Source organism: Columba livia, chromosome 3 (assembly GCF_036013475.1).
Source record: "Columba livia isolate bColLiv1 breed racing homer chromosome 3, bColLiv1.pat.W.v2, whole genome shotgun sequence".
In the NCBI taxonomy this organism is placed as follows: Eukaryota; Metazoa; Chordata; class Aves; order Columbiformes; family Columbidae; genus Columba; species Columba livia.
Genome location: NC_088604.1, coordinates 88,029,054 through 88,043,408, shown reverse-complemented (window position 1 = coordinate 88,043,408; position 14,355 = coordinate 88,029,054). Strand labels below are relative to the sequence as shown.

Below are 14,355 nucleotides of genomic sequence, written 5' to 3'. Positions count from 1 at the left end.
GGATGAGAGGAATGGCCTCAAGTTGCACCAGGGGAGGTTTGGATTGGATATTAGGAAAAAATTCTTCATGGAAAGGGTTGTCAGGCGTTGGAACAGGCTGCCCAGGGAAGTGGTGGAGTCACCATCCCTGGAGGTGTTTAAAAGACATTTAGACGAGGCTCTTAGGCACATGGCTTAGTGCTAGAGTTAGGTTAGGTTGTGGTTGGACTTGATGATCCCGAGAGTCTCTTCCAACTGAAATGATTCTATGATTCTACAATCAAACAGCTGGCTTCTCCTGCAGCTGCTTTAGCATAAAGCTCATGTTTGGGAAGGAAGCCCCAAGGGCAATCAGAAATTCTCAGTGGTGGAACTCGCAGCCAAACAGCAATGCTGTTGGCGTCTCGGTTTTTTGGGAGATCGCCTTCTTCCTAGGTGAGTCACCAGCAATACAGGACCCGCAGCCGCCGGCTCCGGGCAGGACCACGGGAGGAGCCTGGGGCAGAAGCGACCTCACAAAGATGGCAGCGGCAGCCCCACAGCGCAGTCCCTCACAAAGATGGTGGCGGCCGCGCGGACGTGGCGGTGGCGCCGAGCGGCAGCCTACGCATGCGCAGCTGCGTGCGGGCCGGGGACCATGGGCAGGAGGCGAGAGAGGCTGAGCGTGGCCCGTGAGGTGAGGGGGGCGGCGGCGGCGGTGGTGCGGGGTATGGCTGGGCTCGGCTTGGTTAGGTGAGGCGAGGCAGTTGTTGCCGCTGCTGAAGCGTTTCACAAGTGGGTGTTGGGTAGGGCCGGGGCAGCGGGGGTCTCGGGAGCGCTGCTGTGACCAGGCTGCGCTGCTGCCAGGTCCGGCCGCCATCTTGATGTGCGAGGGTTGTGGCGGGGGCTGGGCCCTCGCTTGTGCCGTGAGCACAAAGCTCAGTGTCCCATACTGAGCTGGTGAAGGTTCAGGTTGGATATTAGGAAACCTTTTTTTTTCACAGAAAGGGTTGTGAAGCAGTGGAACAGGCTGTCTGGGGAAGTGGTGGGGTCACCATCCCTGGAGGGGTTTAAAAGGTGCATAGACAAGTCTCTTGGGGATGTGGCTTAGTGCTAGAGTTAGGTTACGCTTGGACTCAACCTTAACCAACCTTAACCCTTCCAACCAAAATGATTCTGTGATTCATCCCACGCTTTTGGCTGTGTGGTGGCGTTTGGTGCCCTTGCTCCTGCGGAGCCTTTGAGGCCGGGCAGGGCGCAGGGGTCAGTGCGTGTGCCCACGGCGCTGCCTGCCGAGCTCTCGCCCCAGCCAGCACACGTGGTGGTGGAAGGCAGCAGCAGGCTGCTGCTTGTGGGGAACGCAATGATAAACCAGCACCTGAGGTGCTGGTAACTCACAGCAAGGAGAAAGGGAAAATACTGATTTTTAAGAGCGTGCCTTCCTTCTGAAAGCTACCTTTTCATTGTTAAGCTTAGGCATTTTGTAACCTTGTGAGTGGCAGGAGGGCTGCTGGTTAGCTTTGTATGTGTATTAACAAATCAAGGCATGTTAGTTAAGGTCTCTCTGAAGCAGACTTCATTCCAGCTGCTGCACTGACCAGTGCTGTCTGGGCTGTTTCGGAAGGGGCAGTGGAGAGAGTGCCCATAGTTCAAGTCTGTGGCTTATGGATACTTTGGGGACAGCAGAAGCCTGCGCCTTCCTGACAAATGGCTGAAATGGGGCAGAATCAATCCAGTGAACCTCGCTGGTCACCTCTGTGGCCTGAAGTCTTTCAGATGAGCACATGTACAACAGACCAAGACAACCAGGGTAGAAAGGCTATGGAAGGGACTTGGGGCTGATCTTATATGTTTCGTCAGCTGGTACTGTAGATGTGAGTGTCCTTCTGTGTTCTATGAGTGGGAGTTCAGTTTATAGTAGTTTTCCAGTCTATTTCATCTAGTTAGGCTTTCATTAGAGAAACAGACATTTCTGGGCACTCTTACCCAAATATAACCACCAAAGATTGTCCAGAGTCCGTGCCCTGGTGAGACCACATCTGGAATATTGTGTCCAGTTCTGGGCCCCTCAGTTCCAGAAGGACAGGGAACTGCTGGAGAGGGTCCAGCACAGGGCAACAAAGATGATGAAGGGAGTGGAGCATCTCCCTTATGAGGAAAGGCTGAGGGAGCTGGGGCTCCTTAGCTTGGAGAAGAGGAGACTGAGGGGTGACCTCAGTAATGTTTACAAATATGTAAAGGGTGAGTGTCACGAGGATAGAGCCAGGCTCTTCTTGGTGATAACCAATGATAGGACAAGGGACAATGGGTTCAAACTGGAACACAGTGGGTTCCATCTAAACATGAGAAGAAACTTCTTCTCAGTGAGAGTGATAGACGCTGGAACAGGCTGCACAGGGGGGTTGTGGAGTCTCCTTCTCTGGAGACATTCAAAACCTGGCTAGAAACATTCCTGTGTAACCTCACCTCGGTGTTCCTGCTCTGGTGGGGGGATTGGACTAGATGATCTTTCAAAGGTCCCTTCTAATCCCTAACATTCTGTGATTCTGTTGATTGTCCAAGCTATTCCTCAGTGAGGTTAGTGGGGAGAGGTGAAATAATCAATTTTTGGTGGTCGTTGTTTGAGATGTGACAGACAAGGAGAGCTGAGGTGATAGGGCCTACTTTACAAGAAGAGAGATGGGAAAAAGGGTGACCCTGTCATGGACCTGCTGGTCACAGAATGAAAAGGGACTGATTTTAGCTACCATAGAAAATTTTTGTGAAGTGTCTAGGGACTTGCGGTATCTTCAGATACGTATAAATATATTTAAAAAGAAGTTGTCATGATAGAACACACTACTTTTGAAAGGATTGTAGAACTATTCTTTGATGTATTATAGATGAAAAGTTAACCTCTCAGTGCAAAGATGTGATACTAAAAGATAAAATCCTTCCCCCTTGCAGTGATGAGAAAGGCACTGAACAGAAGTTGGGGAGGAAGAAAACAAAACCCCTCTAAGCCAGAGGAAGAGAGAGCTGTGTTTCCGATGTCAGTATGCATGACAACTAAGATATTGATTTCATAATTTAAACTTTCATTTAGTTCAGTATTACCTTCTGAGCTGTTATGATTGTAAAGAAAGCTTTCCAAATTAGTTTTCATATGACATGATGCATGGCTAGCTTTGAAAGGCCTAATCTAGGCAGAGTCATGCTTGTTTAACTGAAGTCATGATGCTAAATGAATGCAATTTTGTGTGTGGACACTTATCAGATTAGCTTGCATTTACAGATTGCAGGTGTAATTGATATGACCTGGTTTAAACTGACATAAATGTGTCTCTGTAACATTGTGGTGGTTTAAACTCATGCTACTTCTCCTTTCATATAGCTCTGTAGTCTTTCAACAGGTAGCGCTACAGACAATGCTGAGCTGCACAGAACTTTCTCAAGGAAACCCATCAGGAAAATGAAAGACTGGGAAGACTGGTCCATTTTGTAGCAAAACAATGAAAGTGGAATAAGCTTAAGAAAGTGACAAGAATGATCAACGGGGTAAAAAACTTCTATGCTAGAAACAATTAAGCATACCAGGTCCTTTTAAGCTTGAAACCTTGATTGCAAGGGGACCCAGTATAGGTCTGTATGATATTTGTAATTTTAAACGAAGAATGAACCTTCACTGTAAATACAAAATAAGGGCAATCAAGTGAAAGTAGCAGCTGACAAGCTCAGAACAAACAGGAAGGGTTGGTTTTTCCCATAACCTGTGGCTGTGCTGTAAATCTCCTTGCCACAGGATGCTGTAGTCCTTAAAAGTATACTTGTGGCTCAGACAACAACTGAAAAAAAGGGGGCTATTAAATGCAAAGAGAACACACTGTGCTCAGGCAGTGCCTGAGCTGCAAAATGTCGAGGGTGTGTTTGGAGAAAGTATTGTGAGGGAGGGTGAGAGGACTGACTGGAAAGCTGCTGTGAGGCTGAAGGAGGAGATGCAGGATCAAGCCTTTCTTCCTTTACCAATGCTGATCCGCAGGATTTAGACTTTGCTGGTGGATCATCCTCTGTTGTGTAGTAGCTTACCTGGTAAATATTCCCAAGCGCGCTGTTGGGTGCAACATCTGCAAACTTATTTGCCAGCATGCCAAATTATTCCAAGAGCATAGTAGAAATGCAAGTGTATCCATGAACTGTACGTTAGCATTTGCATTAAAACAAAACTCATCTCTGCTGGACTGATTTTAGTAGCGCAGCCCAATTTGTGGATGTAGGAACCACTAATTCTTGTGTGAAAAGAACGGCTCAAGTGTGCTGGCAGGTGACAAGGCATGAGAAGACTGCTCAAGGAAGGGTTTTTTTTCTGTGCCCCCACCTCTTCAGTTGGCTTTGATCTGTTTTGCGAGGGTCAGAAGATGAAAACCTCATTACCTAACGCTGTTGGATGTCGACGTATGTGTGATATGGCTCTTTGCCAGTATCTTAATTAGGGAATTCATAAAAGTGAAGGGTGGATGCCAGTTCTTGAAAAGGGCTTTTAGCCTTTCTGCTGGAAAAAAAGCTTTTATTAATTCATTACAAAATGTATTAAAAGGGATACAGCTCAACTCTGTAAGCAAAGCTGCTTCCTTCTCTCTTTGTCTCTCCCTTTTTGTGAGCCATTTTGGGCTCCCTGCCCAAGATGGTCCCAACAAATGAGATTTGTAATAAACCTGTAAGTCAGTTTGGATTAAAATCCACTCCAGGTCTCTCTGATTCAAAAAGGTCTCCAGGTTGCAAGCATTGCCAGAATTCAACAAAAATGGCTCAGTGCCTTGTCATACCTTTTGGAGGGAGGGAAGCATCTGGTTTTAGATCCCTGTGTGCATCCAAAGCTGCTGGGACTTGACTTTCTGGGATGGCTCTTGGGGAGCAGAAGGGCAGCTCTGGTTGCCCCCAGCTACTGCCTAGATGTGAAGCACCTGTTTCACTTGCCCCTTTTATCTGGCACCACTTAAAGATGTTGCTGCAACTGAAGTCCTGTGTCCCTGCAACAGGCCATATGAACCTGAGGGGTTGTTGTGTGAGCTTTCTGCATGCTGCATTTCAGCTCTGTCCCCAAGGATCCTCTTATGGAGAAGAGAGCTGAGAGGAGCAAGGGTTTGTCTTTGCAATTTATAAGCCACTGTGCTGAGATTGCCACTAAAAAGATAAGCCAGTGTGAAGTGCAGTCATGGTTCAGCTAGGTGAGCTTAGCTCTTCAATTTCATGCAGGCCTCCAGCAGGCCTACTTACATGCCCCAACTAGCCAACTGATGTATTAGTAGGAGGGAAAGCTTTCCATCCACAACAAGCCCAGGTGTGCACCTGCTTCTAGGATTGCTCTCCTAGAATTTATAAATGTAACTACTCCTACATTTATACAGTCCTAAAATTACATTTGGCCCTTTGAAGGCAACCGTGAGGCTGATGTGACCCCCAGTGAAAATGAGTTTGACACCCCTGCTCTACAGCTTCTGTTGTGCTACAGCCTTACAGGCTATGGCCCCTTTGGGAGTTTCCCCAGCAGCCCAAAGAATAATCAGTAATTCTCGGGCATTGCTCTGTTTTCTCCATGTGCTTACTTTCTACTTCTCTCTTTTCTTTGCCCTACAGTGAAGGGTTACTGGAGTGGCTGAGCTGCTGAGGGAGTCCTAGGTTGCAGGAACAGATTCCAAATCCCAAGTGAGCCAGTGGCACTGACATATCAAGATAGTGCTCTGCACATAGTTTGTATCTGTGTCTGAGGCCCCTTGTGTAAATGAGCCACCTCCAAGAGGCAGATAGTATTGTCTTAATTTATAAGTAGCGATACGGAGGCACAGGGAATGGATAACATCTGGGAATCCTTACTCTTGTCATCCTTACAACCCCTAATGCCCCGGACTAGCCTGAAGAAAAGAAATAGTGAGGTTCTGGAGGAAAAATATTTTGCTCCTTCAGCAATCTGTTTCTCCTTCCTTGCTTTTTAAAAATTATTTTCTGTCCCTTGTGCCCCCAGCTCAGCAAAGCTGATGGTGCAGTTCTAGGGCATGTGGTTTATTAGGAAATTATCGCTCTCCAGCAGGAGACCCAACTTTGGTTTTAAAAGCAGTAAAAACAGTTGAAACTTTTAAAGTATTATGTGGAATCTGGAGATTTTTAGTCAGCAGAAAGTAAAAGCATTGGCAGAGTTGGGCAGAATATTCCCTTGTTATGTCTCATGAAATGATGGAAGTCTGGGCAGAGAATGTACTAGTGAGAGCAACTGCAAAGTGAGCAGGAGGAGCAGTACTGGAGGAGAGGATAGGAACTATAGTGACATGGATTATTTAGTTGTGGGGTTGGCAGCTGGCTAACCAAAGCTCTCATTAAATTGTATTATTTAACATGATTTTTAAATGGGTTTCTGGAGAAGGCATGGTGCATTGTAATAGTTTAATTAGCTAAGGAGGGGACAGGTAACACATACTGAAATACCTCATGTTGTGTGTATATGTGAGAGTTTCCAGAAAATAAGGGAGCAGAGACACAGTCATTTGCAAATGGTAGGAACTGGTGAGGGAGATGGTCATTCTTAAGTTGGACTGGATGGACAACCCACCTCCACTCTGCTGCACTCTGCCATTACATTAATTTGCTGATAAGCGTGGTCAGAGCTGACTTGATGAAGTCCTTGGTTGGCTCTGAAGCAGACTGACATCTCACTGACTGAGCTGTAGCAGATGACAGATAATGATGAGCAGCTGGAGTTAACATTCTTAACTGGCAGAGCTGGATATGGAGGAGGACAATAACCTTTGCCCTGCCCAAATGGATTTTCAGCTAACATGCTTCAAAAAAATCTGTGTCCCCATCCAGGCAAACCCAAGCCCTGCCAAACACAGAAGCACCACTCCTTGTGCTCTGGGATCAGGTGATGTGCTTTGGTGCTCCCCATGGGCTCAGGGGAAGCTGTGCAGGTGCCTCTGAGGAGCTTGGCATCTCAACAACCCTAGCAGAGTTGCCTAATAAAGAGGGACTTTGACACTGCTATCTAGTAAGATGCAAAGATTGATTTGAGCGTTGTTACATGTGGTCCCCTCCCCAGCTCTACTGTGCTCCTTGCACAGACTATCCAGCTAACTGGCTAAACTGCTTTTCTCAGTCTGCTTTGTTCTCCCCTTTGTCAGCCTCTTCTCCCATCCTGCTTATTTATAATGCTTGCCTGCCTTTCCTGAGCAGAAGGTGTGAGATTACTAATGAGCTCAGGATAAAGCTCATCCCCAAAGCAGCAATAATTAGGGATCACTACCTTTGATTTGTTTCCCGTATCACTGCCTATGAAAGTGTTTGTGCTCTGGGCCACTGCTGGGGCTGATGTCCAGGCACCTGGTATCTCATTCCACCTCAGTACTTTACCTGGGACTGTGCTGCCTCTTAGCTTCTGGTTTGAGAAGGCTCCCACCAGAGAGGCCATGCTGCCAGTCACCTTAGCCAGCGTTGGCCTTGCTTGGAGATCCAGATGCAGCAGGAGTGTTGCGCTAAGTAGCTAAAATGAGAGGTCATTGCCACCTCAGAGCTCTGAGGCCATTTTCTTTCAGGCTAGGATGTTGTGTTCACATTATCTGATTAGTCCCACTGTTTCCCTGCTGGAAGCAAGCCTGAAAGACAGAGTTTTCCTAATCATGTCTATGCTGTGGTTGCCAGGCAGAAAGGAGAATGATTCCCAGGAGAACTGTTGCCAGTGGTAGGATTCACTCCTGGGCAACCCATTTGGACACAAGTAAATCAGCCTTCTTGTACTTATCCACAGTTATTCCCCTCCACAGGAAGACACAGGGGTAGGGTGGCTGTTAGGAATCCTGAGGAGGAGACACAAGGAGATGACCAGTGTTTTTTCTGCAAGGGAACATGTTGCTGTCAAAACTTGGTGCAAGTCAGAGGTGCAGATGTGGTGGTGAATGCTCTCTTGAGCATACTGTGCAGACTGCTGTTGCTGTTTTAGATTTAGTTGGACAGAAGAGACGGTAGGTATCAGTGTTTCCCCTTTGTCCCCTCTTCTCCCAACTAGACAGCTGCAAGTGCTTTGTAGTCCCATCCCATGAACTTCTGCATCCATTTACAGCACTAAATGAAGGCCTTGTCCCTCAAGCCAGTCTCTCTTATTTTATCCTCTTTTAATTGCATAAAGATACCCTAGATCACACCTTTGCTTGTGGAGCCACATGCAAAGAAACTAGAACAGGCTGGAACAGGCTCAGATCTTAGCAAAAAGGGCAGCCACACAAGTGGGAGCGTTAGAGCTGGCTTGGCTGTGTCTGGGATTACAATGTCACTGTTTCCTGGGATGTAATACAGGCTGATCTGGAAGGCGATGGGCTGTCTATACTGTGATCTCTACACAGAGCTGGGGCTGTTCCTCCCTTGATTTGGGGAGGAAGGAGGCAGGGTGGCTGAGCTGTCACCCTTCCCGTCTGAGTGGGGATGGATCCACATTAGCTGGGAGAGGACATGATGGTGACTGGTGTGGTGTTTTTCAGATTGACGGCCTGGAGGAGAAGCTGGCGCACTGCAGACAGAGCATGGAGGAGGTGGATGTGAAACTGCGCAGGGAGAAGCTCAGCCCTGAAGGAAGGTATTGATGCCCACCTCCTTTCACAGCTGTGGCTGTGCACTTCAGCTAGCTGTCATCCTGCTGTAGTACTGAGAAAGGGCTCTTGAAGGGATGGGAATGTGGCTCTCCATTACAAGACTTCTCCCTTGACTTGGAGCTTACTTGCCAGGGTGAGAAGTTCAGTAATAGATGGGGAGAGCTTTATCTTATGAACAGCATCACTCTAACCTGCACTGCAACCAGCCAAGCAGTGCTCAAAACTTTCCAGTTCATTTGTAGGGCTGGCTCCTGGCCTGCTAGGAAACAGTTCTGTGAGTCTGGCAAAGTTTCACTGCTACTCTTGCCTTGCTGAAGCTGCCTGAGTTCAGTCAGAGGGGATGTGCCACAACACTGCTGAGGGCCAAGCCAGGCTGGGATGCATCTGGAAAAGGGGCTGAGGGCAATGACTCTATCTTTGCCTGCATCACAAATGTGTCTGGATGCAGGGATGCAGTGATACACGGGCTTTCCTTGGGAAGAGGGACAATTCCCCTGAAATCTGTCACTAGCACAGAAAAGGCAACTGTAGGCTTCTAGAGCTGAGACCCAAGCAAGGACTTTGACCTGGATTTTGTAGCAGACACAGGCAGAACCTGCTGTTTCTCTAGAGTGTGAAGCAAGAGATCCTAGATCTCCCAGTTGATTCTCAAATCATCACCAGCATCTCACTGCTCCTAGTAAAAAGCCTTGGAAGCTCAGTTGTAGGCCCAGAGAGTGGTACTGTTGGTCCTGCTGTCTGCTCTCCAGTACTGTCCTACAGTTAGAAGTGATTCTGGCAGTGGTGGCATCTTCACACCCCAATATTTACCAGCCTCAAGTTATCTTCTTTGTTCTTCCTTTTCATACTGTTATTTTGCTCTGTCTGCCATTCCCTGAACTAGACTCTCTCTTTCTTTCCTCCTTCTTTACTGGGGTTTAATATCCTGATCCATATCTGGACAGGGTCCTGTGCCTCATCTCTTTAGCTCCTCATCTCACCTGTCCTTCATCTAGGCCTAAATTCTTATATTTACTCTCTGTATTCTTTATCTGGTACTGAGGTGGCTAACAACCAAACCTACAGCTGTGGTAACTTGACAGGATGGAATTAATCTGTATGATTTCTCTCTGAAATACAGGGCCTAGAGCAAAGAATTAGGATTTAGGAATTCCTGGGGCCTTTTCTGAGCTTTACAACTTGTATGGAGATGGAAACAGAAATTCTGTTGCCCTAATCCAGACCATTTGAAAAAACCCAGAGGAAGGTAACAGGATCAAAATTATTGATTCAGTGAGCAGTACACAAAGGAGAGCTCTCCTTTCCCATTCTGAGTTCAGTTGTCATGGTTTCATCATGTCTCATTCTCAAAGCCTCTTCCCTTGACTCTCTTCACAAGACAAGTTTTTAAGTAGCAGCTCAGTTATGTTGGTAAATCTGACTTCTCGCTGCCTCCTGGCTGCACCCTGTTTCCCCAGTTGCCTTTAAGAGCCCTTTTCTCTGCTGCTGCCCTGTTGTAGCCTCCTTTCTTGCCATCCCTTACTCAACTAGCTGTACACAGAGATTTGGATCTCTTTCCTCCTACAGGTTCTTGCTCTGCCCCAAGGGGAACAGCAAACTCTGTTACACTTACTGTCTGCTCTGAACCAGGAGATGATTTGTTAGTGCATGTTTATTTATATGCACACAGTCTGAAAAGAGTGACCATGTCCTCACTGCTGTAATGGAAATGCTGCTGCTTTCAGGCAATCTGTTTTGCTTTTATATTTTAAACTGTATATTAATTAATCATCTTGTGTAGTTTAAGACAAAGGTTGGGTTGGCCTGGCTTATTCTTTATTGTTATTATCCTATGTCTTCAGTCTAATAACAGGTTGTTCAACTGGTGGATACTGGGCTTGGATTCAGCTTGTTTCCTTGAGGTGACCAGTTTGTGTAAATTGTATACCTCTGACAAAGGGATCCCAGCTCCAGTCAGCGAGAAGAATTAGTGTTCTAGCCCTGAGCCAGATGTCCTGGAGGTGCAGGATCCTACAGAGAGTGTGTAAGGACCCTGCCCAATCCAACAGCTGTGGCAGAACTTCCTACCCCACCTGGGGGAACAGAGTAGGGGGCTCTCTGACACACAGACCCCTTCCTAGCCTGTTCACCTACACTGACACTGTCCTGAAAGTAGAGAAATTAAGCAGTTTGGGGGAATGCAAAAGTCATCTAAAACTGTTGCATCTCTTCTCTTGCATAGCTGGGGGTTTCTAAACTGTCACCTCTCCATGGTGAAGGGCTCATTCTATGAGCAGATATACCCTGTAGTGGGACAGTCTCTCTTCCATCATATAAGAAAAGAAATAGGCTGTGTTGTGCCTCGCAGGTAATGAACTCCTCTTCTCATTACAGAAAGTCACTGGAGAGAGAGAGAAACTTACTAATGACCAAAGCTGACAACTATGGTAAGAGCTTCATTAAAAATGGTCCCTGTGGGCTGGATGGGATCAGTGCTGCAGTTTAGCTTCATCTTCAAGCTCCTGCCACCTCTGACTTCTGCCTTTGAATTTAGGCTCAACCAAAGGGAGACAGCATATTATAATAGGAGTCTGGATCCTCCTGCTTTACCTGTGCTATGATAGGGGAAAAAAATAAGCATCAGCTAATGAAGAGGGAAAGATATCCATTTCACATACCTCAAATTACCAATCTTTAGATAAAAGTCTTAGCCAACAGATTAACTTGAGTGGCTTTTACCATCCTTCCCTCCCCCCCCCTTTTTTTTTTCCTTTTTTAATAGAGGCTTGCTAAACAAGCTTGCAAGTGCTATCTGGAGTGTAGAAAAGTATACATTCCTTGGTGGAAGGTTCTCACTGCATCAGTTTTTGGGGATATTCAGCACACAAGCATAGGGATCCACACTGCTGTGCTACCTGCAATTCCAGAGAGCCAGGGTCTTTCCTTACAGCAAGAACTGCTGTAGAGAGTTAAAATGAGAGTACTACTGAGCTACAGCACTTCCTTTCCCCTGAGGATGCTGCTCTGCATGTCTTCAAGACTCCTGGTGTTGATAACTGCTTGACAGCACTCTGCAGCAGCGCAAGCACCAGAACTCACACAAGGGAAAGAAGCAGAAGTGTTCTAGGCCTGGAGAGTTGAAAGCTGAGACATGGCCAGCAAATTTGTTTTAACTCATGTTAAAGGACTTCTTCTAGAAGACTAACAGGTTTTTTTTAAACAGATTCCAAGCTGTTTCCTAAGGGCCTGCCACTAGAGATGGCAGAAGACTCTGCTTATCACTGCCACCCTGTTATACCAGCAGTCAGCCATCACTGCGAGCATCAACAGAGCAGGCTGACAGGCTGCTCAGACAGCAGCAACAGCCTCACCTTATGGTGATGGCTGCTTCTCCTGGAACAGACCAGACAGTGCATGCAGCCTTTTTACACGGCCTCTGATTAAATCTCTGCTTATTCTAGCTGACACACTTGAGACCATGAACTGCAGTTGCTGACAATGGCATTGCTCCTTCAGTTTAAGCTGCCACTGGTGCACTTGGGGTTATGTGACCTCCTGCCCCTACCACTTCGACAGCCTTGCAGATTCAAGCAGTTTGCTCTGTGGTTGCATGAGAATGCTTGTAGCATGTGAAGAATGGAGGCAGAAAGAACAGCTAAAAGCCTCTTTTGATAGCAGCCCCAGTTTGGGAACCTGCAGTAGTAAGGCATTCCCCTGGAGGCTGCTGGTGCAAACTGCAGAGGCAGTAACCGGTGCAGTCACTGCAGCTGAGTTTAGCAACAAGAGCAGTCTGGCTCTGGACACAGTCTGCACCCAGCCTTGCCCTGCAAAATAATTACTGCTGCTTGGCCATGCAGTGTGTAATGCTGTAGGCCTCACTTCTTGCCTATACCAAAGTCTTGTGGAACAGAACTAGCGAGAATGGTGTTCTCACCTTTGGTAAAGGGAACAGAGCAGACTTGGAGATCGGTAGGACTCCATACTTCTGGTAGCCACTTCCTCCTCCTCTCTGCATCTGTGTTTCTTCTTTTGTAATCCAGGGCCAGGGAGAGTAACCTGTCTCTAAAAAGCTGCAGATGCCCAACAGAACGGGTATCCAGGCTCAGACCTATTCCATACTCATCCTTCTGTGGAAAGAGGAAAGTCAGATTCTGCAGCATTCAAAGGTGGCCACAGTTGTATTTAAGTAAATTTAAGCACAAGGCAAAGGTACCAGACTGTTACGTCTGGAAGACAGTAAAAAGTATTACTTTCCACCCTGTCTCCTTCATTTTTTAGGGAACAAGCAATTATTCCAATGACCTATTCTGTCCGTAGCGGGATCCTGCAACAAGGTGATTTTCAAACAGGAACTGGTCTGGCACTGAAGTATTCCCAAGCACAGCTACTGAGATTGACAGGATGAGAGTTACCCAGTTCACTTCCTATTCAGTACATCTGATAATGAGTAGCTTTGCATACTGATCCCAAAAGAGTTGCCAGTGTCCAAGGTAGCATTGTGCTTTTAAGACAGTTTTGAAAGGAGATGTAGCTGCACTACAAAGAACACTCACAGGCAAAGCTTTTGTTTGTTTCCCAGAGAAAGAACTGAATGCGCTTCGTAAGGAAAATCGCAGGAATGCTGCCCTTGCTGTGGCCATGGGGTTGCTGATTGCTCTTATTTACATCTGCTGGACAATGTGATTGCACTCAAGAATTCTCCCCGCTGACCAAATGACTGTCCTGCAAAGAACTCTTCCTCCTCACTGCTGTGCTTCCCCCAAGGGTGAGGATCAGCATTTCAAATTGCTCTTCTGATTTATCCTCAAGCCTCATTGTAGGAAAAGTTTTTTTCTCTTGAGAACTGAGGGGGTCAGGAGACAAACCAGAAATTACAGCACACTTACAACTGGGAATAGGGTCAAGCAGAGCTCAAGGTGCTGCCTTACCCAGTATGCAGTCTGGACCACCCAGCCTGATGCAGGAAAGCAATACATTCTTCCTTTTGAACAGGACCACTGTGGTTGCAGGCAAGTGCTCTCTGCCCAGCCCAGTTGAATACATGCCACCTTCTTGGTTCCTGTGACTCAGCCAGAAGCTGAAGGGACACCAAGCTCTTTGACTCAAAGGATAACTTGGATATCGTGACCTAAATACTGCACCTGTCATCAAAGCTGAGCTAAACAAAGATGTTTCTTCCTCCACACTAACTTAGAGGACCAAAGGAATCCTACCTCCACAAAAACTGATGGGAGGTTGGTATCTCTGTTTCTGCAAGTAGCAACCAATTTGAGATCTGAGTGCTTGTGCTCTGAGAAGATGTACCTACCTCTCCAGTGCAGCAGAGCTTGATAGCCTTTTTTGTGCCTCTGAGAACTGACACATGCAGAAGAGAATTGACTATCAACTCCCAGGGATGGAATTGCCTCTGCAGGGCTTTAAATAAAATAATTTGACCTTCAAAATTCCTGTTTTGCTTTTTTTCCTGTTTTGTAACAAAGCTCTCAACTACTACTTTATTTTCACCTACCATCTCTCGGCTGGGACACACTGCCCCACAGTAAGCCTAGCCTGGGTTAGTCACTTAACATCCCTGGTCAGCAGAGTTTCAGAAGTGGATTATTACTCTGTTGTGGCCCAGAATCTACTTGAGTGTTTGCTTCTTTTGAGTGGAAAAGCAGCCTAGGATGCTACAGAGGGGTGCTGGAGACTGTCCCCTTATTTTGATCCAGTGACATACACTAAGTAGGCCTGAGTGTGCTCTAAGTTACCAGGAAAGCCTTTAAAAGGGGACTGCCTTGAAAATTTAACTTGTGCAAGACATTTCTCG

At 46.7% G+C, this 14,355-nt stretch overlaps 1 protein-coding gene across 1 annotated transcript; it reads left to right on the top strand.

Annotated features, from left to right (window-relative positions):
• Window positions 1-500: 500 nt before the first annotated feature.
• CCDC167 (coiled-coil domain containing 167) lies at window positions 501-13,990 on the top strand. Its single transcript, XM_065058128.1, has 4 exons — window positions 501-655; window positions 8,457-8,551; window positions 10,941-10,993; window positions 13,126-13,990. Exons 1-4 carry the CDS (start codon window positions 539-541, stop codon window positions 13,227-13,229), a joined length of 369 nt encoding a protein of 122 aa, XP_064914200.1. The 5' UTR covers window positions 501-538; the 3' UTR covers window positions 13,230-13,990.
• Window positions 13,991-14,355: the final 365 nt, after the last annotated feature.